The sequence below is a fragment of the Marmota monax genome, unplaced genomic scaffold (genome assembly GCF_021218885.2).
Source record: "Marmota monax isolate L192 unplaced genomic scaffold, Marmota_monax_Labrador192_F-V1.1 WCK01_AAM20220418_F8-fsc00050, whole genome shotgun sequence".
Taxonomy (NCBI): domain Eukaryota; kingdom Metazoa; phylum Chordata; class Mammalia; order Rodentia; family Sciuridae; genus Marmota; species Marmota monax.
In genome coordinates this window covers 12,943,174-12,968,789 of record NW_026694552.1, presented here as the reverse complement: position 1 = coordinate 12,968,789, position 25,616 = coordinate 12,943,174, and the positions used below count along the sequence as shown (strand labels likewise).

Sequence of the window (25,616 nt, the reverse complement as noted above, 5' to 3'; positions counted from 1 at the left end):
AAGTGGACCATACAATTTAAAGTGATAATTTTCTTTCATATAAGGGGAAAGAAAAATGCTTTGAAAAATCTCAGAAAAATGAAGAATTGGGAAATGAAAAAAGGTAAGGACACAAATTCTCAAAATGATGTTATTTATAAGTACTTGAACTATTCATTACATATTCCTACTTGAAAGAGCATTCAAAAGAATTTTTGGCCCATTTCTCTGTTATGTTTAGATTGTTAATTTGCAAATATATCATCTATCTGGATTCCTTAAAATTATACTAAAACTTTAGGTTGAAAGTAAGATATACACTACATTTCTGCCCTGAAGGGTAATAATAATGTTTTCTGTTTTATTAATGAGAACTATACTTTCACATACATTGCTTCATTTGAATTCTTTATCCACCTTTTAAAGATAGATGGTATTTGCATTATTTTGCCAATAAGGAAATTGAGTTTGGAACTCCAGTGTGATGTCTTTTGATTTAATCTACTTTCCATTTTGTCACACTGGTTATAGCAATTTTAAGGATATTTATGTTCATATTTTATTAAAATAATTGTGGGGGCTGGGGATGTGGCTCAAATGGTAGCACACTCGCCTGGCATGCGCGGGGCGCTGGGTTCAATCCTCAGCACCACATAAAAATAAAATAAAGATGTTGTGTCCACCGAAAACTAAAAAATAAATATTAGAAAATTCTCTCTCTTTAAAAAAAATAATTGTGGTTTGTATCTTTATCTTTCATTTTATGAAATTATGAAATATGATCTACCACATTTTTTCAGTCATTATTTCAGGTTATTCACATGGTAACAAATACATTAAGAAAGAAGAAAGGAAGGAATGTTTATTGAATGCCTACCATGTTCCAGAATGAGTACTATATGTGCTTTCACACATTTTCCACTTAATCTTCAGTAAAATCCAGCAGGGTAGATATTGATCCCATTTTTACAGATGAGGAAGGTGAAGTTCAGAGGCGTCTTGTTTTGTACCTAAAACTTCTTATGTCCACTAGTAGTTAGGGCATGAACTGAGCTTTCTCTGATCCCCATACTTTTTTCTCTACATTGTGTTTTCTTTTGAGTGACCTCATTAGTAATTTCTTTTGGGGGTATGGGCATAGTGCTGAGGATGGAACCAGGGCCTCACTCATGCTAAGCACATACGCTACCATTGCTACATTCCGAGCCCCTCACTGGTAATTTTTTAGGCAGTTATTAATCCCCTCAAATGCCCTGTAAGGAGGTACATTGCTTTCTTTTTTTTCCTTAAGATTTCATTCTTCTTTTACTTTCTCACATTATCTAATAAGGACAGTTGCCTAAATTTGAGAGTCACCAGTGTCATATCATGTAAGATGTGGTAAAGATTAAGAAAACTCATGGTCTGATAGGATTTAGTAAATTAAATGCTTTTTAATAATATCTTTAATTAATTTATTTTTATGTGGTGCTTAGGATCGAACCCAGGGCCTTGCCCATGCTAGGGAAGCACTCTACTGCTGAGCCACAACCCCAGCCCCAAATTAAATGCTTTTAAGATAAAAGTAACTAGAGTTTAGAGAAAACTTTATTTAAATTTTTTTTTTGTTTTCTTTAAATGATAAAAATGATATATCTTAATTAGCATTTTTCTGGTAAATTTGCAAATCTTATTTGAACTTGTTTTGCATTTCCTTTAAACATTTTACATGGAGGTTTTTTTAAAACCAAAATAAACGAGAGAAGCAGTCTGGCTTAATAAAATGAGAAATTTTCGTGACAGTTTATATTTATTTATAAAGGCAGACCATGTAGAGCTTTGCAGTTACTACACTCAAAACTGAGCAATATGCATTGTTAAATTTCTGTGGCCATTACACATTTCAGAAATTTAAAAATGGTTGTAGACTTCATTATTTGTTGGTCATTAATTATATTAATACAGCTAGTATGCCACATTTCATAATGAGTAGAAAATATAGATTTGTTTTCCTTAGATATTATATATTCTTTTATTTCTTATTTTAGTATTTAAAAAATAAAGAATATAAAGATTTTAGCTTTCACATGGTATTGTAAATAAAAATGTTATCAATTTTTAGAAGTTGACCTAAGATACAGACTGTTTTACTTTGTGGATAACCATGTTTGTGTTATCTTTTAGAGTTGAGAAGGAACAATTACTTGGAGAAGAAGAAGATGATGATGATTTGAAGGAAGTAACTGATTTGAGGAAAATAGCTGCTCAGTTATTGAAGCAAGAACAGAAGAACAGGTATTCCTTACAGTAATGAAATTTAAATAGTCAAATTTTATAATCTTTAAATCAGATCATTTAAAGATTAAAAAATACAGTAAATGAAATTTCAAGTAAACAATAATACCCTTGTAAGATCTATTCCAAGATCTTGAGACTAACTATTAAAAGACAATAGGAAATACTTAAGGAGAAAAATGTAAAATTACAGTACAACTAATAGAATATACTCATGTGGTCACTGTGTTTAATAATTGCTTATATTTATTTTTGTGTGCTGAATCATAATGACTGATTTATTTTTTATACTTATTTTAGCTCACATTAACATTTACATTGTAAACATTTTTTCTTAAATGATTATAAAAAACCCACTTTTTGGGGGGGATATGTATAAACTCCTTAGAATTGAACCAAATCATATAGTGGTTGAGGAAATCACTGTGATGATTTGAGTGCCACAAATTCACTTTTGTCTGCTTCTTGCTCAGCAACTATTTTCCCTTCTACGTAGGCCTTCTATAAATGCATGTTGTTGGCAGTGAGGAGGACATTGTGTGAATGAGTATAAAATCAAAGCAAGTTTATTTTTAATACAGGAAAAGTTTCATGTGTTGGTAAGGGTCAGCTATTTTTACCATCTTCATTTACTGAGAGTATTACATTTATTTGTTTGTTTGTTTATTTAAATTGTTTGGTACTGGGGATTGAACCCAGGGGTGCTTAATCACTGAGCCATAACCCCACCCTTTTTATTTTTATTTTGTTTTGGTACTGGGGATTGAACTCAGGGGGCGCTTGACCACGGAGCCACATCCCCAACCCTATTTTGTATTTTATTTAAGAGTCAGGGTCTCACTGAGTTGCTTAGGGCCTTGCTAAGTTGCTGAGGCTGGCTTTGAATTCAAGATTTTCCTGCCTCAGCCTCTGGAGCTGCTGGAATTACAGGCTATGACACCAAACCTGGCTTAATTTTTTTTATTTTGAGACAGAGTCTCACTAAGTTGCTTAGGGTCTCTCTAAGTTGCTGAGGTTGGCCTCATACTTGCAATCCTCCTGACTCAGCCTCCCAAGTCACTGGTATTACAGGCATGAACCACCATGACCAGCTTGCATTTATAATTTTGAAATAATAAAGATCTGAGTTTTTTGTTTTGTTTTGAGTAAATTAAGATAATTTTGATACATTTAGCCTGGATAATAATAAGTATTTTATGCAACTTGCTCAAGACAATAAATATTTATGGATAATATAACTCTGGTTCGAAGTTTCACATTTAAATATACTGGTATTTGTTTAAATATGCTTTGAAAAATACCATTAAAAGTTATCAAATGACAAATATGTGGTCTTTAGGGGCTACTTTTTAGGGGAAATCTGGATAATGGCCAATAAGATAAATAGCCATTAAACCAAGTTAAGTATCATTTTTGTATAGCTACTGCATGTTATAGATTTAAAAAATCATACTAGAAAATATCATTAATCTTTACCTTATCTATATCTAATGAATCCTCAGTCCCAGTTTATATTTTTCTTGTCCCATAACTTTCTTTCTTTTTTTTTTAAATTTTTTATTGTTGGTTGTTCAAAACATTACAAATTTCTTGATATATCATATTTCACACTTTGATTCAAGTGGGTTATGAACTCCCATTTTTACCCCATATACAGATTGCAGAATTACATCAGTTACACATCCATTGATTTACATATTGCCATACTAGTGTCTGTTGTGTTCTGCTGCCTTTCCTATCCTCTACTATCCCCACTCCCCTCTACTATCCCCCCTCCCCTCCCCTCCCCTCCCCTCCCCTCTTCTCTCTCTTTTTTTTTTTTTTTTAACTGAGCATTGAACCCAGGGACCCTTTACCACTGAGCCATATTCCCAGCCCTTTTTAATTTTTGATTTTGAGACAAGGTCTTACAAAGTTGTCTAGGCTGGCCTTCACTTGTGATACTCCTGCCTTAGCCTCTTGAGTTGCTGGGATTACAGGTGTGCACCACCAAGCCTGGCTACCCCAGTGGTTTAAGAGATTTGATGAGGCTTGCTCCACCTGCTCTGTGAAACTTAAAAATTAGTTGAGTTTTTGTCTCCTCTACCTAGCAGGTGCAGAAGTTGAATTTATCATTATGGGAAGAAAATATTGCTCATTTGCTCATTTATTGATTTGATGGTGGTGCTGAGGATTAGAACTAGGGCCTTGCACAGACTATAGGCAAATATTCTAGCACTGAGCTACATCTCCAGCCCCTTGATATTTTAAGAACCCGCACTAGTATCTAATTTTCTCATAGTGTTCTGATTTTAACATTGCCATATATAATATTTCTATATTTTTTCATTTCTACTTTTATCATGTTACTTTTACATCTATCCATGTGCTTTAAATTATTCTTTTTAGCTTAGGTACCAACATTGACTGAATAGCTATGTTTCATATGTTTTGTTTTTGTGATAGTTTTGTTAACTAATACAAAATAGCACGTAGCATTGTGCCTTGCACATAGTATGTACTCAGTTTTACTGTTAATGATTAGCTAATCCCTTGAAAATTAAATCAGATTTAGAGCTAGGAGGAGCTATTAATTTAATTACAAATTTTATGTTGTCCCTAAATAACTTCTGTATGCAATAGTGATTTTCAAGCTGTATGCAAAAGTGATCTTTGTCTGATCTGGTTCTCTTCTTCATCATCCATTTTAGATGTTAGCACATCTAAAATGTTATAGATGTTAGCACATGAATATAAGAACTTTTTAGATTATATATTAATATGCAGTATTAATTACAATATTAAAGTAATAATATCTAATTTTTGAAGGCCTTAAAATGTTTACAATAATCTCTTGATGTTTTTCACTGGTATGATTATCTAGCCCTGATATTTATCCCTTAGATTGATCTAAAAGATGCAATGTGTCACACAAAAGCCCTAACTAGCTTTACTAAGAGAGCCCTAAATGGCAGTTAATGGGATTCCTCTACTAAATATAGAGTTAATGCTAATGAGAAAGATATTTTAACTACAGCTCAAGGGGACACCTGTGCCATTAAAAAAACTAAAATGTTGTGCACGTTTCTAACAACTCTGCTAATGTTTCTAAAGCCTTAAATGGCCTCCACTCACAAATCAGTGGCATGTTGGATCCCATCTTAAGCTTTACTTGAGTTACTGTCTTCATGGTTTTCAGACACTGGCTGGGATACTAATTGCTTTTGTGCTAATTGTTTACAAAAAAATAATGCTTTTCTGTCGTTTATTGATGTCCTAGCATGATCCCTGCCCTATGTATGCCTTGTCCAGTCACCCGCCAACTTCCACCATGGACCTCTAGACTGCCCTGATGCTAAATACCCTTGTTGGTCCATGCCCTACCTGATAGAGAACAATCACTTCCCCCCAACTTCGGGTCACTTCCCCCCAACTTTGCCCTCTCAACAGGAAGCAGCCTGGAGATTTTATTGCCCGTATATCCACAGAAAAGGAAGATAGAAATTGACAGTGGGGAAATGTAACAGTGGTCTACCTCATCCTTTGAATATGGCCCTTGCTGCTCTGCAGCTCAGGCTTATTTTAAAATGGAGATATATATATATATATATATATATATATATATATATATATATATATATATATTTTTTTTTTTTTTTTTTTTTTGGTTTCTTTAGTCTTGTTTTCCTCTTCTACCTCTACCCCTCTCTAACCTCAGGGAAACAGGATTACCCTTCTTCCCTACTGTAGGGCCAAGATTATCTGTCCTTAAGCACATACATCTGGACCAAAATAATTCACACTTTAGGGAGGGTGCCAGAAGATCTAAGAAATGATTGTTACAATCTGACTGGGTATACCTGGAATGTAGCCTTTGAATCACCTCTTTAAAAACCCTCTATTCCTCCTGACCGGAGAACCACTACCTCTGGGGTAGGAGTTCCCTGTGTCTCTCTTTTGCTAGCAAAGCAATAAAATTTATTTTTCCTTTTTCTAAAAATAAATAAATAAATAAATAAATAAATAAATAAATAAATAAATAAATAAATAAAAATGTTAACAATTATCTGGTCATAGGGCTGGAGTTGTGGCTGAGTGGTAGAGCACTTGCCTGGCATGTGTGAGGCCCTGGGTTTGATCCTCAGCACTGCATATAAATGAATAAAAAAATAAAAGATAAATAAATATTAAAAAAATAATCTGGCCATAAAGAGCACATTTTATTTTAAATTTTATTTTATATTACCTCCCTAGCCAGTTCTATTAATGACTGAACTTAAACTGTATTTCAGAATTTTATAATGCTAAATCTACTATTTCTTTTCAATAAATGATCCTGTCCTCCTTTTAAAATACGTTGATAATAATTAAAGTTTCTTTTTTGTTTATTGTCATAATACTTGAACCTTTTTTATTTGGGGTGCTGGTGATGGAACCCCAGGCCTTGCACATGCCAGATAAATACTCCACCACCAAGCTACATCCCTAGCCCCACAACACCTGAATTTGAATGAAACCAAACAAATCTAAGAGTAATCCTATCCTGCAGTGCATTTGCTATAATTTATGTCTTCTCTAGTTGTAGATTTCCCTTTTCACGCTGTGCTGTTATGTTTTATATTCCAACTTTATTAAATGAAGGCTCTGAAATGCTATTTAAAATTGCAGGCCAGGAATTGTAACATATCCTTAAGTTTTAACATAATCATTATAATTTATGTTTGTTGTTAGTGTTAATTAAAAAATAATTTATCTGGAACAAGATTACCCTTAAATATTAGGAAATACCATTGAGGATTCCTACTTTGACTGTACGTCATATTAGTTGTAGGTTAAAAGAAGCTACATATGTACTCCAAAACAAGAGGCAATTAATTTTCTTACAGCCATTTGGCTAATTATTTAGTTCATACTGTTTTTTTTTTTTTTAATTTTTTGATTCTTTAAGAAAATTTACACTATTACTTGGTAGGTGACACTCTTCCAGTAAAGACATCGGTGTTTAGAATTAATAACCAAAAAAGGGTCAGTGGGGGAAGAGATCAGCAAACAAACCATCAAGTAGCTAACTCATAAGGGTTCAGTCTGAAGCCTGGTTATTTAGAAGACAGCCCCCTCTTGGTCTGATTGAGATGAGTTGTGAGGAGTGGCATGCAACTGTAGTCCCAATTACTTAGGAGGCTAAGGTGGGAGCCCAGAAATTGGAAGTCAGCCTGGGCCAAACTGAGATCCTTGTATCCCTGTCTCCAAAAAGGAAAAAGAAAGAAAGGTTAAGCTACTTTGCATTATTGAATTTTTATCCGCTCTCCGAAAATGTCAGATCATTATTTCTACTTGTGTCTGAGTATATGAAGTCCCTCTGCATCAAAGACAGACTGTATTAAAATTATTAGTGTTGCAAGATGAATAAACACTAGAGATCTGCTGAACATCATTATGCCCACAGTTAACAATAATGTATTGTACACTTAATAATTTGTTAGGAGAGTGGACCTTATGGTCTTACGATAACAAAATAAAATTGAAAAAAAAAAAGAGCAGACTTTTATAGAATGAGGTGGAGGGAGTCAAGGAAGGAACTAATAAATGATCATTTCAGAATTTATTGTGTGGTGCTGGGAATTGAAAATAATATTAACTTGAGAATAAAGAAAAGGAATTCAGTTGAAAAACAAATAATTTTGCTCTAAATTATTGAGCAAGTTCTCAACCTTTTCTTCAGTGGCTACTACTCTTTTCTATACCGATATTTTATGTGGCTTAATAAGCAGATGTATAGCTGACATCTTAAAATTTGGTTGATATCCTAAAGGAAGTATTAAAATATATGGAACTTTTGCAATAAACAGCTTCAGTTGACTGATTCCCATTGTATGTTTATTTCTGTTCACTTACTCCATAGCTCCATAGTATTTTTGTTACATCTTTCCTTCTTCTTTTTTTTTTTGTGAGCATTAAAAGAGTAGAATTTAGTTCTGGGTGCAGTAGTGCATGCCTGTTATCCTGGTGCTGCAGGAGGCTGAGGCAGGAGGACTGCAAATTTGAGGCCAGCCTCAGCCATTTAACAAGGCCTCAAGCAACTTAGTGAGATTAAAAAAAAAAAAAGGAGTAGGATTTTATTCAAGTGAGAAGAGAGACAGAGCTTCTACAGTGCCAAAGGGGACCCAACAGGGGTTGCCCACATCTTTCCTTATAATAATTATTTTATTTGCTTTTAGGTGTGTCTTGAGGGTTTTTTTTTAAAATTTTAATTGTGGAAAGGTGTGATTCTGAGTACTATGTGACTAAATAACAAATAAGCAATCATGAAAACATAATTGAAGTGTAATTAAGAATTTGGGGGGCTGGGGTTGTGTCTCAGTGGTAGAGTGCTCACCTAGCAAGTGTGAAGCCCTGGGTTCAATCCTCAGCACCACATAAAAACAAAATAAAGGCATTGTGTCCAATTACAACTAAAAAATAAATATTAAAAAAAAGAATTTGGCAAAGAAGTTTGATTTTAAGAAATTTATTTTGTTTCAGAACTGTAGAAATTATGCATATTACCAGTTTCTTATGATTTTTGTCTGATCATATGAACATTTGAATTTGAGTATTGTGTCAACATCTTTGTTATTACTACTGAGTTCTCTCAACTCTTGTAATCTAGCCATTTTTTTCTTTTCTGCTTCCTTTACTAATGACTTCTTGTGAAACTAGAGAGTTTGCCATTACACTAAAACTCAGGAGACATGTTGGCAAGGCAAAGAAACAGATTTTATTTGAAACCAGCTTTGAGGAAGATAGAGGAAACCTTTTTCTTTCTCAAATCTCCATCTTCCATATGTGAAATGTGAACACAGATGGAGACCATTCATAAACCATCATTCAGTGATAAACTTCCAGAGTATCAGAGAGCATCAGAGTGGGAGTCAAGGTATTCAGAGTTGGTGGAAGCCTTCAGTTATTAATGAGCCAGCTTGATGAAGATGAACTGTGTAGTCTTTTACTTAAAAATAAATTCTAGGAACCGGATTAGGGAAGTGTGTTAATAATCTAGAGTACATATTTATATAAAATGGATGTTTATTTTAACTTAATTACAGAGTGAAACATAAACTATCAACCTACATAACCCTAACCCTTTGCTAGCCTGGTTTTGGGGACAGTTTCTCAGTTTCTGTTGAGATGGAGAAAATAATAATCAGGAAGTTGGGGGAAAATAATTTTAGGGTATGCAAGTTCAAAAGGGCTCTGTTATATACATAGTATCTTAAAAAATTCATATCTTTTTATCTTCTGTCTCAGCCCAAAGTCAGATATACATAGGGGGATACTAGTATGGCTAGAAGGCATCCAGAATTTGAGAAGGGGTTTAGAAAAGAAGATGCATGAAAGAATTGGGTGACCCTCATTCTTTCATAAATTATTTATGGGCATCTGATCTTAATAACATTTATTGTTTTCTAGTAAAGATCTTCATGGACTAGAAGCAGTTTATTTTGGTGATTTTTTTTTTTTTTGGTATAATATTCTCTTTAATGTCTTTCAGAATTAATGTGTCAATTTACTTCTAGGATTCTTAATCATTCAACTTCTGTCATGAGAAACAAGCTGAAACAAACTGTGGAATGTGAGAAGAGGTATAAAAATATCTTGGTCTTATTTAATATTTTATAATGAGACTTGATTTTTTGACAGTACTGTTTCCGAATATAGGCTTTAATTTATCTTTTTTTTTTTTTTGCTTTTGGTACTAGGGATTGAGCGCAGGGGTGCTTAACCACTGAGCCACATCCCCAGCCCTCCTAGGCTTTAATTGAATAAATGATATGGATGTAGTATAACTAGATAATTTAGAGAGGAAATGTGTCATATCATGAATTAAGTTTACTTTTGATAAAACAAAACCAAAAAGCTGGTTTGATGTTTTTGCTTATATCTATAGTTTGTTTTGATGATAAAATCATTCATTCAGCAAACATTAATCGATACCACTGGTTACCAGTGAGGAGTCCTGCTTCCCCACATGTTGAAGTTTGAACATTAAAGAAGCACGCCGAGGCAAGCATATGAAGCAGAGTTTATTTAAAAAGGGGTAACAGACCTACCCCTCCAGGGAGAAGGGGGCCATAGGTGGTATCCCCAGAAGCGAGGTGTTCTGCCCTTTTTATATGTCCTATGCTTCCTTTGTTCTCCAGCCTTCCCCCTCTTATCTTTCTCCTTCCTGCGGAGGTGACTAGGCCCAGGAATGCTCAGAGGGCCAACAGGTGGGCTGAAGGGAGAAGGGTAGGAAGGAGCAGCCAAAGACACATTAACAACCTTATAGCTCCCTGTAGGGAGGGGAAATTCCTGGGACAGGTTACCTTAGCAACAGGTTGGAGCAGAGGCTTTACCCCACCCATCGCACTCCACAAAAACTTGGGAGACAAATTAGCTAGGCAAATAGGTTTGTTCAAAGTCTAAAACATCTAAAAGTTTATCAAACATCAAATTTTTAAATATTTAATACAAAGTATGTAAAAATTGAAATTCTGGACTACCCATATTTAATTGCTGAATGAAGGTATATCATTTCATTTCATAATCAATATGAGGTTTTCTTCAAAAAAGTGGGGTGAGAACATTATGTGAAACTTTTTAAAAATAAATATTACTTAAATATTATTTATTACTAAACTGGTGCAAGATTAGGATGCATGGAATATTCATGAATATATGTTACTATAGTGGCAAAAATTATTCAGTGAAATATGGTAGACAGAAAATTTCTGAAAGTACTGTTAGGATTTATGATCAGTTTATAACAACAATAACAACCAACCCACAAATTTTAGCTCATTATGAAATGTTGCCATTTGGAAACAAACCATACATAGCATAGAAGCATTTGAAATCATTTGTTGTTTCTTCTGGTTCATCTTAAGACTGGAACAAAGAAAGAAATACCAAATAAAGTTAAATTTCTTGAGTCTGAGAATTCTGATGGTATATTTTAAATAACATATAATCATAATTCTTTTAGAATTCAGACAAAACTAAAGTCTAGACATTTTAATAATTAGGTTCACGTGTGAAATTTCAAATATACTGAACAATTAATATTTAGATAAATCATGCATGTCATATATAGAGATAGCATTATGAATTTATCAAACATTTGAGGTGTGAAAATCCTCAAATTTCTAGCTCTGAATCAGAATTTTCTTATAAAAATAAATTTAAAATTACATTTTAAAGACTCCAATCTAAGCAAAGGATAGAGAAAAATAGCAGTAGCTCATCTAGTACAAAGAAGCAGGTAAGCCTCTCCTGTTTACATTAGGCCACATAAACAAATGTATTTGGTTACCATCAATTCTATTCAGAAAAAGACTTTAGTAGTGGGCTTGTATAGCAAAACAAAGGATGTTTTTATAAAAACTTGTGGAACATTTATAAATGCCCATCTTACATATCTAACTTAGTCATTGTAACAGCTGTCATTTATAAGTTAAAAAATACAAGCATAATTATCATCTTAAGTTTTTTCTCTGTAGGAATTCTAAAAAGTTACTGCACTTAGAAAGCCATGAACTTTCTATCTTAAACATCTAGAGACAAATATCTCCTCAGTTGGTTAGCAGGCCAGAAAAAAGGTGTATTACCAAATTTTAAAGACACCCTATTGCCAATAAGTTTAAATTAATTTATTTGTCACAGATTTACTAAAGTCATGTGGCTTCAAAGACATTTGGGTGAACTTAACAAATGTTAAAAGGTTATGTACTTGCTTATCTACAAATCAATTTGGTAGCATGAAAATAAATAATATATAAATATGTAAACATATAGGCATACGTGATAATATTTGAATGCTTAATTTGTCGCTTGCTAGTTTTAAAATACAGACTGTTGATCTAATATTACCCTAAGTGGTCTGTAAATCTGGAATTTGCATTTTTTATTTGAGGCCAGATAGAAAATTTCTCTTAAAGACTCAAACAAGCAAAACTTAAATAATCAGTTTTTCTTACCAGATTAACAAACAAGCAAAAACCTCAGATAAAGAAGAGAAAACCAAAAGTTTTTAATCAGACAAAACAAAAATATATAAGCATGTAGAATCAAAAAATGAACTCACGGGGGTTGGTAATATGAATTAAAAATAAAGTGATCACAGATAAATAAATTTTGTCCTTTTGTGTTTTTTTTTTTCCTCCAAAATCTCAATCCTTGTCCCCCTGCCAATATAATAAGGACACAGTTTTGAGAAAAGGGAAAAAGTTGCATTGCTTTGCTAGCAAAGGAGACACACAGGGGATTCCTATCACAGAGGCTATGATTCTGCCCATTCAGAGGAAAGGGGGGGGGTGTTTAAAAAGGTCATTAAAAGGCTGCATTTCATGTGTTCTAGTTGTAATTCACTTGTTAATTTGGAAGCTAGTCAATTTGGGAGTTCCTCTGGTATGGTCACCAAAGTTTGAATTGCTTCTGCTCCTGTGCTGGGTGTGCACTCAAGGACAGATAACTCTGTCTAGGATGGGGGGAAAGGTAATCTTGTTTCCCCTGATATTAGAGAGGGGAGAGATTAGGGAAGAGGAGGGGAGAAGAGGAAGAGAAAAAAACAAGTCCTTTTAAAATGAGTCCTAGGGGCTGGGGATGTGGCTCAAGCGGTAGCGTGCTCACCTGGCATGCGTGCGGCCCGGGTTCAATCCTCAGCACCACATACAAACAAAGATGTTGTGTACGCCAAAAACTGAAAAATAAATATTGAAATTCATTCTCTCTCTCTCTCTCTCTCTCTCTCTCTCTCTCTCTCTCTCTCCCTCTCTTTAAAAAAAATAAAAAATAAAAAAAAATAAAATGAGTCCTAGTGGCAGAGCAGTAAGGGTTATATTCAAAGTATAAAGTGGACCACTGTTATGATATCTGATGGCCAAAGCAAGAATCATGTTCAGAGAAAATGGAATTTTGTCTAGTGCAGATAAATATGTCGCGGTAGCCATTATAGTTTAGATTTTTAAATCAATTGTCATATAAAATGGTTGCAATAAATCAGAGCACACTTTTAGACATAGCCCATGCTATAATCCTTTTTTCCAAACAGAATTCAAACAAGCTTTCTAAATGAACAATGATAGTTGCCTACTATCAACTAATACTATTACCAAAAGCTCGGTCCTTGTCCCCAATGCCAATTCAATAACCAGGACATGGTTTTGAGAAAAAGGGAAAAGAAGGTTTTAGTGCTTATGCTAGCAAAGGAGAAGGGGGGGAGTGTACTTTTAAAGAAGCTCTTCTAAAACTCCCTTCCTGGTGTTCCGTGTAGGGGGGATTGTAATTCACTTGTTCATTTGGGAGTTATGTTCCCTAGATCAGAAAAAAATCTTTACCACATGCACCTCAGAGCATTAATCTCCAAGATATATAAATAACTCAAAAAACTTAATGCAAGGAGCAGTGGAAAAGCTCCAATAATTCAACAAGGCAAAACAACCATTTACCTGAGATTTTATTAGCGGCACCATAGCTGCTGGTTGCAGAAGAGAAGGGGGTCCAGCGAGAGAAAGCACAAACAAGGTGTTGATATTAATGGGCTCAGTGGGGGAGGGGGATACCGGCTGTTACTTCTTTATTGGCCTAGAGTTCAGCCACTTCAGGGATTGGAGGTGTGCCATTCAAAGTTCGTGCTGTTCACAGAGATTGGAGGTGATGGTTCGGGCCCATTCAAAATTCCCGCCATTCAGTACATGGAGTTGAACTCCCGGAAGAGAAGCACTCTGGGGGCGATCTTTACCAATACTTATCACCAAAGAAACAAATAACCCAATCAATAAATGGGCTAAGGAACCAAAGATACACTTCACAGAAGAAGAAATACAATCAACAAGTATATGAAAAGATGTTCAAATATCTAGTAATTAGAGAAATGCAAACCAAAACTACACTGAAGCTGGATGCAATGGAGCACTCCTGTAATCCCAGCAGCTTGGAAGGCTGAGGCAGGAGGATCATGAGTTCAAAGCCAGCCCCAGCAACTTAGTGAAGCCCTAAGCAACTCAGCAAGACCCTGTCTCTAAAATATTTAAAAAGGGCTGGGGAAGTGTGCGTGGAGATTAGGTCCCAGCACTTGCGCTGAGGCAGGCAGCAGAACCAGTGCAGGGGAGCTAGCCCTGCCCCGCCAGCCCAGCCCAGCCCAGCCCAGCCCAGCCGCCTGACTCCCTCCCCACACCTGCCTCCATTCTTACTTTTGTTTTAGTGAACCCAATGTGTCCTCTTTTCATTTGGCTGATATATATATATATATATATATATATATATATATATATATATATATATATAAAATCACTTAACTTCAGTAATTTGATTACAATGTATTTCGATGTAGTTTTTAATGTTTCTTTAGCTTGGTGTTTATTGAACTTTATGAATTTGTGAGTTTATTGTTTTCATGAGAAAATTTGGGGCCCTTATTTCTTCAAATATGTTTTGTCACTTGATCTCTTCTATTATGAAACTCCAGTTACGTGTATATTATTAGTCCATCTGAAGTTTCTTGCAGATCACTGATGGTCTATTCATTCTTCTTGAATGTTTATCTTTCTGACTTGGGCTACTTATTCTATTATGTCTTCATGTTCACTAATCATTTCTTATAAAATGCCTAATTTGTAGTTAATCCCACCTAATTTACTTTCAATTTCAGATGTACTTTTTATCTCTTGAACTTTGATCATGTCTGTACTTACCATTTTCATTCTTTTTCTTTAGCTTCCTGAATATTAATAGGTATTTTTTTTTGCATACAGGGTTTCACATTCATATATTAACTGGAGTTTTTTGTAAAATAATAGAGAATTCTCTTTAAATAACCATTTCTTCTTGCTTTATAGTTGGCCCAGGAACAAATGAGAGCAAATCTCTGTGCACCCAGGGCACGTGATGCTTAAAAGGGAGGGGGCAGGCTAAGGGGCCAGCAGCAGGCTATGACCAGCATGCAGGGTTGGGAGCCCTCATTCTCTGCCCACCATGTATTCCCTGAATGGCATGATGGGATGAACATTCACACTACAGATCCAGTTGAGAAACTCCTTATAGAGGGAAGACAGATTAGAGGCCAACAAATTCCAGAAACACTAGCAAGCAAACAGAGGGGGTTTCCTACCTAGCTGCAGTGGGCTTCCTCTGAAGCCACCAAACCCTGGAAGCTATAGTAATAAAGCTCCTGAAGTCAGAAGTAGCAAAAGAATGACCAAAGGCAGTGTGGGTGTGACTGGGCCAGGCCTTGCTGAATGGAATGTGACCTGACAGGTGGGACAGTGGCTTTCCAGGGTCAAGAACAGACCATGGAAGGAATGTGAGTTGGGCCTGGCAAGGCCTGTTGCCCCTTTGGGAAGACATGTGGCAGGTCTGATGGAGCTCACAAGACTGAGTGCAGAATGACCACCAGACTGAGAGACTGGACTGCAGCAGAGGAGATGGCCAGAGAGTTTCTCTGTGGGATGGGGCTACTAGAGCAAAAGAGGAATAACCCATGCTTCCAAGAACACCTCAGCAGAGGCCAGGGGGCCTACCTTCCTACAACCCTAATTCCCAGTAACTGTTTAATTTTTTTGGTGGTTGTGTGCCCGAGTTCAATCCCGTGTACCAAAATTTAAACTCGGGCACTCAACCACTGAGCCACATCCGCAGCCCTGTTTTCTATTTTATTTAGAGATAGGGTCTCACTGAGGTGCTTTGTGCCTTGCTGTTGCTGAGACTGGCTTTGAACTCTTAATCCTCCTGTCTCAGCTTCCCAAACTGCTAGGATTATAGGGTTGTGCCACTATCCCTGGCTAGTTCCTGTTAACTTTTTATATTCAGACCTGGGGAAGGACAAGGCCCTCCCTGGCATCCTCCAGGGCAGATGTTGCCCTGCAAAAAAAGATGGGGAAAGGCCCCTGAGGGTGAGGGCAGGGAGGTGGGTGGGGCCTACTGGGTCTTAACTTCCAGAGGATAATAGGGAGGTGGAAGAGGCTAGCTTGTGGGCATGGAGGCATTATGTGGGTTGCCCAGGTTATAATAGGCGCTGGTAGCTACTTCTATGGGCTTGGCCATGGCTGCAGTAGTGGAGGGGACATCAGGGCTGCTGACTATAGTTTCATGGGTCTAGGATAAGGTGGAAGCGGAAGCTTCACATATCCCATGGCCCCATCCTTCAGAGGGTGTCCTGAATAGAAATGAGATGGGGGCAGTGTATATTCCATTGGCAACTGGTGGGGGAAAAACAGGCCCCACTAGGCATTAAGGGTACCCATAGGCTCCATTGAGGGCTTCACTTCTGGGGCTTGAAATGCCATCTGGAGAATCCATTGACTAAACTCGATGGTGCCCCCTGTTGTGAAGGTCAAATTGTCTGTAGCAGAGCCTTCCCAGCCACCTCCAGTTTTAGCCTTTGCTGTTCCCTTGGCAGTTTTCACCAACACAGGCTACTTGATCTCACAGTCCTTCATGAGATAAAATGGTATCATGAAGGACTGCATGGCCTCCTTCCCCTTGGACAGAAAGTTGACCCTGTAAGGGGTAAGGTAGACAGTGCCTTTCTTGTTCTCTTTGAAGATCTCTGACATATTCTTCATGTCATTGAAGTTAAGTTTCACGTGCTCATAGGACATTAGGATGCTCTCAGTGTTTGATCATTCTGCTGCCCTCTCACTAGATTGAAACTTTTATTGAATACCAAACATTGTGAACTTTGCCTTCTTAGGTTTGGATATTATAGTATTACCATAAATATTCTTAACTTTTGTTCTGGGATATGGTAATTACTTAGAAACAGTTTGATATTTTGGGGATCTGGCTTTATGATTTATTATGTGGGAGCAGTGCAACATTTAGTCTAGGACTAAATTTGCTCCCCTGCTCCCATTAAGGCAAGACCTTTCTTAATATTCCACCTGATACCTCATGAATTAGAAGATTTTCCAATCTGGTTGGTGGGAACTGGTAGTACTCCTGGTCCTCTGTGAATCTGGGAATTATTCTTTCTATTCTTCTGGTGTTATCTCATTCTTTTGACTAAGGTATATTCCTCACATATGTCACTGATTAGGACCTGGCTGAAAATATGAAGGAAGTTCTTTCTCTCTCTCTCTGCATTGTCCTTTGCTTTGTTACTCTGTTCTGTGAACTCTTGTATTATTGTTCTTTCTCCTAATTCAGGAAGTGTTGGTGCTCTGCCTTCACCTTCATTTACCCTGTCTTGGCTGTGGCCTCAGAAACACTCTCCAAGTAGCAACTTTAACAAGTCTTTCATTTTGTTTATTACCCATCTCTTAAGGGATAATGTCTTTTTTTTTTAAAACCTGGTATTCAATGTGTCTCAGAAAGCATAATTTTATATATTTTGTTCGTTCTTTTTTTTTAAAGAGAGAGAGAGAATTTTTTTTAATATTTATTTTTTAGTTTTCAGCAGACACAACATCTTTGTTTGTTTGTGGTGCTGAGGATCAAACCTGGGCCGCACGCATGCCAGGCGAGCGCGCTACCGCTTGAGCCACATCCCCAGCCCCATATTTTGTTTGTTCTTTTAGTTTTGGTCACTCTTATTATATCTTGGCCAGAAGTAAAGTCTTTTTTTGGTGCTGGGGAATCAAACCTAGGGCCTTGCATATGCTAGGAAAGTACTCTACCACTGAGTTATACATGCAGTCTGGTAGTCTAATATATTTATATTTCCTTAGTTGTCAATGGACTTTATTTATTTATTTATATGGTGGTGCTAAGAATCAAACCCAGGGCCTCACACATGCTAGGCAAGTGCTCTACCACGGAGCCACAGTCCCAGCCCCATAATTTTTATATTTTTATATACTTACATCTCTTAGTGTTTGGTTTTCATGGTTTCTACCGTAGGCTCTCTTCATACCAACATTTGAAAAATTACTGCTCTTTTTACTGTGATGGAAGTCTTGCTATGTTGCCTAGACTTGCCTCAAACTTCCAGGCTCAAGCAGTCCTCTTGCCTCAGCCTCCCAAGTAGCTTGGACAACAGATGAGTGCCACTGTGTCCAGCTACTGCCCATATTTTTCAAGTACTTTTGTGGTTTCATGTTTATTTCTATTTAAATCTTTTAATTCATTAAGTGTGATTTTGGATATGAGGTAAGGAATTTAGGTTTTTTCCCTCCCTTCTTTTCTTCCTCCTTTTCTTATGTACTATTCTTTTGTCTTTCTTCCTTTCTTTCTGCATGTTTTACAAGTAGTCAGCCAGTTATTTCTGAACTATTTATTACACAATCCATCATTTCTTCAGTGATTTATATCATAATTTGTTAAATTTGTAGTTCTTGTAGTCCTGTGATCTTATTTCATTGAAAAACTATAGATTCTGGAGCCAGCACTAATTTTACTACTGTAATTTCAATTTTTAATTCTTTTCTTTCTCCTCCTCCTCCTCCTCCTCCTCCTCCTTCTTCTTTTTTAGCAATGCTTGGGATTAAGTCCAGGACCTGGCATGTGGTGAGCAAGTGCTCTCCCACTGAGCTAACCCCTAGCTCCATTATTACTATAATTTACCCCTTTATAAGTTTTCTCTTCTTAATCATTGATTCTTTTCTTAATCATTGAATTAACTCTGAAATTATTTTGTCAAATTTCTAAAATAAGTAAAAAATACTTCTCAGGTCTTAAAAAAATTATTACTGAAAAGAAAGTGAGAAAGCGAGAGATGGGCGAGCGAGAAATGAAGGACAGATGGAGAACAGGCAGAGATCCACACAAAGGTTTATTTGTCAAAGCTGACAAATAAAGGCCATCCCTCTATAGAGTGGAGAGAGGCTCCCACATGTTTGGGTGCTGAGCTTTTGTGAGGTAGGGGTTTTGAGTTGTAGCTGTGGCGCTGTGGGATAGGCTGGGGATGCTTGCGGCAGAGCTAGGTGGGTGGGAATAGCATGGGATTGGCTTAGGTTGATGGCACCATGGGGCTCTCCAGAGTCCAGGGGTCCTGTCCTCCTGGAATTGGCTTAGGGTTATGGTACCATGGGGTAGGTCACTCACAGGGGCGGGGAAGGTTCAGTCAGGTAAGAGGACAGGAAAATGAAACTTATGAGATGGCGGTTAACAGTAAGATGGCTGCTTAGATGTTAAATCAAGACCCTATCATTACAGTTCATTTCAGTTCTTAATTGGTTTGAAAAAGAAGTTTACCTATAATGTTTAGTGTTTTCCTTCAAGAACATTTAAATTATTCAGGACTCTTACTAGAGGCCAGGCTCAGTGGCACACACCTGTATTCCCAGCTGCTTTGGAGGTGGAGGCAGGAGGATCCTGAGTTCAAAGCCAGCCTCAGTAATTTAGCGAGGTGCTAAGCAACTCAGTGAGACTCTGTCTCTTAGAAAGTACAAAATAGGGCTGGGGATGTGGTTCAGTGGTCAAGTGCCCATGAGTTCATTTTCTGGTACCAAAAAAAGAATTTTACTAAACATTTGCAGTTTTATTATGTAGGTCTTGTACATATGTAAGTAAGATTCTTACTAGGTATTTTATACTTTTCCTTTCTTTTATGAATGGGATTTTTAAAATATACTTTGTAAGTCATAATAGTTGATGTGAAAGAAAGCTATTAACTTTTGTATGTTTTTCTTTAATTATAGTTTCATACTAGATTGTAAGACTAGATTTTTTTCCTCTTGAGTAATCTTGTGCCCTATAAATTTTTAGAAATTTGATTCTTCCTAATTTTTATATGTTTTTCTTACTGTACTGTACAGAAGTAACCAAGTGTTAAATAATTTCAGCTCTAGTGGACATTTTGTTTATATTTTTTCCAGTGGAATTTATGCACAAATCTGCCATCTAACAACAAGCTGCACAATTTACCTCATTCCAACAACAAAGAAAAACTAGATGAAAAAAAATTTTCCTTTATAGCTCCTGTTGTGTCAGAATGAAGGGGTTGAAACTCACAATCAGAAATTCAGTAGGCAAAAAAGAGTAACTCCTTTTTTTTTAGTCTTTGGTAATTTATTTTGATATAATAAATACCCTATCTTTCCTTTGATTGATTGTCTCTGGATATTTGGCCTTTTTGTTAGTTCATCTTTTGTTGCTGTGACCAAAATACCAGACAAGAACAAATTAGAGCAGGAAATGTTAATTTTGAGCTCATGGTTTTAGAGATTCAGTCCATGGTCAGTCAGCTCCATTGCTCTGGGGCTTAATTTAGGCAGAATATTGTGGCAGAAGAAAGCTTCTCAGCTCATGGAAGCAGGGAAACAGAGAAAGAAACAAGAAGGGACCAGGTACATATATAGTCCCCAAGGCCAAGCCCCCAGTGACCTACTTCCTCCAGCCACACCCCACCTATCTATAGTTGCCACACAGTCATCCATTCAGCTATCAATGGATCATCAAATGGATCAATCCATTGATGAGCCTTAATCATTGCCTAAAAGCCATATCAATGAACCTTTTTGCTCTGGGGATCATGTCTTCAAAACATGAGCATTTTGGGAGATATCTCAGATCCAAACTATAACAGCCTCTAAAAAGTCCTTGGAGTAGCTTTATGCATAAGGTTCATATAAAATAAGCCCATTTTGATATTTCCTGAGGAGCAATTGTTATTAGGAACAATATGTTTTGTCAACTTTAAGTTTTATGTTATTAGTTCAAAGCATATACATGGATAAAGCCTTGACATTCTGGTTTTAAAAAGACAACTTTATAATGTTCATAATGAAGATTTTTCTAAATATTTTAAGAGATATTAAAGCATCTTTAATTTTTTTAGTGTCTCAACAGATGAAGTTAATTCACCATTATCACCCCTTACATGGCAGGTAAGAAGAAATTAATTTGCAAATATATGTACATATGTATTATTTTGTGCTTATTTGTTTATTTAAAAGAAATTGTCTCATTATAGCCCTTAGAAAATCAGAAGGATCAATTAGATGAACAACAGTGGCCAGAATCTCAACCTATAATTTGGCAAAGTGAAGAAAGAAGGCGAAGCAAACAGATTAGAAAAGAATATTTCAAGGTACTTTATTAAAATTTTAAATTTACTTTGTATTTATTAATTTTGGTTTTATAATTTTTAAGTTAATAAGGTATAATGTTCTAGTTAAATGTAGTAAATGTGTTTATTTTAATTTCCCATATGTAGGTGATACAGATGTACTATCTAATTATAGCCATAAAGTTTCAATAGTTCAAAGTAATTAAGAGTGTGTCAGTATGAATTATAATTTTCCTAATACTTTATAAGATAGATGAATATTTGCTAAGTGTAGAAATTTATATACATTTTAAAAGAATTGTTCAAGCCAGGTGCAATGGCTCACACCTGTAATCTCAGGAGCTCAGGAGGCTGAGGCAGGAGGATTACAAATTCAAAGCCAGCCTCAGCACCGTATTGAGGCCCTCAGCAACTTAGTGAGACTCTCTCTCTCAAAATATGAAAAAAAAAAAAGAACTGGAGTTGTAGCTCAGTAGTTAAGTACCTCTGGGTTCAATCTCTGATACCATAAAATAAATAAGTAAAGAAAATAATTGTTCGGGAAAGGACTTATTGGATTTGTCAACAAATAGTTGACATGTTTACAATTAATATATAACTGTTTCTATGTAAATGAATGCTATTCATGTGGCTTTAAACATGTTTGAGAAGAGTTTCATCCATTTTCTTTTCTTCTTGTTATCTTAGTAGTTTTCTTAAGAGGGTCTTTCATCTTAGCAGAAGTAAAACCCCAGAGTATCCGAATTATCCCAAATTTCTAGGTAGTTGGGTTTTAATAAAATTTTAATGTGGATACCCTTGTAAATATTATAATGTTATCTATTTGTTTTTAAAGTCTGCTATATTTGCAGAGGCCAACCATCAGAATTTGGAATAAATTGCATACTAAGCAAAATTTATTTTTGACATTTGACTTGAACGAGCAGCACAGACTTGGTCCTGCTTCATGAATAGCAAATTTTGCTGTCTTTGCACCTTTTCTATTTCCCAAAGCATAATTCAAGTCTAATGATAGTTTTATTTGAATGCATAGTACTTAGCTATACTGTAGGGAATTCAGTGTATATCACTATTACATAGGATTTATTTTGTATATTTCTATTTGGTAGAAATAGGTTTCTAAATGCACACTGATCTGTTTTCATATGTAGGAGTCTAACATATATTTGCAAGTTCTATCATATGACCAAAACAAAAATATTATATGTCTTAGAAAATCTGTGACAAGTTTAAGCTTTCAATAAATAACTACTGAGTTCTTTTAATGAGCCTTGTGTGAATTGGCCAGTATGAGAGATAATGAAGAAATAAAAAACACGAGAAAAAAAGAGAAGAACATTCTAAACAGAATCCTGGTCAGTAATAGTGAAAGGCTATTTATCCCAACCCTTTATAGATTTGTACTTATATTTACATTCTGGCATCTATCTATCTATGCTGGAGATTGAACCCAGGGCCTCACATATGCCAGGCAAGTGCTCTACCAATGAGCCGCATTCCAAGTCCCTGGCATTTATTTTAAAGTTCCCGTTTATAATTTATGAAAACTTGAACCAAGGCACTGAATAAAATTCGTTTATACATAAAACTGGATGGATAATTGATTATGTGGGAGAAATTTTAGTATTTCTAAGTAATGAAAGAGATTTGATATTTATTTGATCTTCTTTATCCTAATATAGTAAAATCATACCAATTCTGAATTTTTTTCAAAACATTTGCATAACAAATACTGAGTGCCAGGCACTGTTTTAAGTGCTTTAACTAATTTAGTCTTCTAAACAACCCTAAACAACTGAGTTAAGCACAGTTATTATCATTCCTATTTTATAGATGGAGAAATTAATACACAGGGAGGCTAAGCAGTATGCCTTAGGTCACTTACCTTGAACTTAGAGCTTATGTTACGCTGCTTCTTTATCTACTTTGGATAGCCTAGTATCAAATGAACAAACACTTCAAAATTAATACAGTTCCCTGCTTTTAAAAATATTTTACAGTAACTAAAGTGCTCTTCTCAATAAAGTCTTAACAGAGGCCTCAGTGTTCCTTTAACAGATAATTTTTTGGCTTAATAGCATAATTTGCTGATAAATATTTTCTTTTTATGGCTTACAATGTTGGTTATGTTATGAAGTTGCTAGAGCAAATAGGATAATATTTGAAGTCCCCATTGCATAACCATCATTGAATATATGTTCATTTCTTTCTTACTTGATAAAGTAGGTTCAAAGATAAGGTTCAGTTGCTGCAAAATGTTTTAAAGAGATATGTAGTTCTCCTGAGTTGTCAGAAGATGTCAGTGTGAGAACATTGCAAAAATGGCGTATGTCAATTTTTTTCTATGATGTCAAGAAAATATAAAATTGAATGGGACTGTAGATATAGTTCAGTGGTAGAGCATGAAAACATGGGCTTATTTTCCACCATCAGAAAAAAACGAAGGAAAGAAAGAAAGGAAGGAAGGAAGAAAGGAAGAAAGAAAGGTCATAACTATAATTATTGTCAATATTTTCATGATTAAAACATTATCAGCCATTTCTATGAAGTATCTTTCTTTCAGAGACAAAAAGGAAATTTTTCTTAATAATCTATCCCTAAGAATCAAAAAGGTTTTTTTAAAAAATATTTTTGTAGCTGTGGATGAACTCAGTGCTTCACGTGTGCTTTATTTGTTTATTTTTATGTGGTGCTGAGGATTGAACTCAGTGCTTCACGTGTGCTAAGGCAAGCGCTCTGCCACTGAGCCACAACCCCAGCCCTCAAAAAGGTTTTCTAATGTGTGTAGTTAAACCTAATCTGGAACTATAGATTATTAAACTAAAATACAGTACTCTAGAAGTTTATATCAAATTGTCACAGGGGAGAGGGTGGGTAATAGCTTCTTTAGCTTTGCTGTGTTATGAAACATACAGAGCTTTTGAGCAACTTTTTCCTAACATGTATAAATAACTAAGCCACAGGATTTATATCTGTCCAATGGTAAATCATTCACGATGCTGTTACTAATTATATTTTTTGACAGTGTTTGTGTATACATACACAAGTGTGCATGTTTGGGTGTGTGCATGCATGTGTGTATGAAATTCAGCTCTCCATTTTTTTCTTAGTTGCCAAGACTAATTTAGGGTAATGTGTTTTTTAGGTTAGCCTCTAAGACTAAGGGAAAAATGTTTTAACATATTGGCCATGTTATGTGAACAGAAGATGAATTAGTACTTTTTAGATGATTCCCAGGCCACTGTTGAATAGATTACTATTCTTGCAGGTATAACTTAGTGTCTTTGTAGCCAAAATAAAACCACTGCATTTTCAAAGTAAAAGCATTCCCAGAAATACATTACTTTATTAAAAATCTTTTACAGAATTTCATTAATATTATCTTAAGAAGATGCGTAACAGTATGAAAATCTAATCCTTTGTTGATAATGTTTAATGTAAATTAGTAGCTTTGATTTCTTGTAAGAATAACACATGAATTTCCAAATGCTTTTGATGATAGATTTTTAAACAAAAAAGGTATTAGAATAATTATACCAAGTTAGTTTAAAATATTATTTAATATATTTAAATGCCACATGTCTTTAAATGTATCTCTTTCCTATTGTGACAAAACGTTATAATGGGGGCTGGGGTCGTGGCTCAGTGGTAGAGTACTCGCCTGGCATGTGTGAGGCACTGGGTTTCATCAGCAAAACATAAAAATAAAATGAAGGTATTGTGTCCACCTACAACTAAAAAAAAAAATTAAAATAACCATTATAATGACTCTTAAAATACATAGTGTTTTCATGAATATAGTATAGTATCTTCATTTAAAGGCTAACCTCAAGGAAGATATTTTTATATTTTTTTCTGTAATTGTTGTTGATTTTATGCTGTACTGGGGAAGTTTTATTCTGCACTGGGTTTGTAAAATAACTTGATTTGTTGTGAGAAATAATTTGTACACAAATTATCTCTCCTGTGAAATTAATATAAGCTTCATAGATGAACTGACCTTTCTATGTCTCTGGTTTGTTAACTAAGCCTTTATTGTAATATTTGAATTCAGATATAATAAAACTTTAGTAATTCAGACTAATACCAATGGGGGATAGCTGAATTGAATTAATAAAAAATTGACTTACAGAATATTTTAAAATCTCTGTATATAGCTACGGTTTTAGCTATTGGACCTTTAAATATGTACAGTTATATAAATTTAGAATATGAGTTTTTATGTGTAATGAAATTTTTATTTAGAGTAGTAGTTAAGTAACAGTAATACATTTACCATTATCTAAGCCTTGACTGTAACATCCTGTGTTTCTTTGCATTTCAATTATCTACTCACTCTTTTGTGTTCTATCTCTTCACTTCTCACTTTGTAAATATGTTCAAACTTCTACTATAGGGGAGGAAAAAATACCTTTCCTCA

General features: G+C 35.3%; 1 protein-coding gene and 1 pseudogene across 6 annotated transcripts in view; one reads left to right on the top strand and one right to left on the bottom strand.

The window, feature by feature from the left end:
• Lrch2 (leucine rich repeats and calponin homology domain containing 2) overlaps window positions 1-25,616 on the top strand; it is a 99,241-nt gene that overhangs the window by 47,536 nt on the left and 26,089 nt on the right. For 3 of the 6 annotated variants that reach the window (XM_046420886.2, XM_046420884.2, XM_046420883.2), the window contains exons 10-14: window positions 45-103; window positions 2,143-2,253; window positions 9,789-9,854; window positions 20,966-21,014; window positions 21,101-21,217. In XM_046420886.2, the coding sequence (XP_046276842.1) occupies window positions 45-103; window positions 2,143-2,253; window positions 9,789-9,854; window positions 20,966-21,014; window positions 21,101-21,217 (402 nt within the window). The remainder of the gene's footprint in view (window positions 1-44; window positions 104-2,142; window positions 2,254-9,788; window positions 9,855-20,965; window positions 21,015-21,100; window positions 21,218-25,616) is intronic. The other 3 variants (XM_046420887.2, XM_058571663.1, XM_046420885.2) reach the window with 1 other exon arrangement.
• LOC124076797 (WW domain-binding protein 2-like) lies at window positions 16,165-16,862 on the bottom strand (annotated as a pseudogene).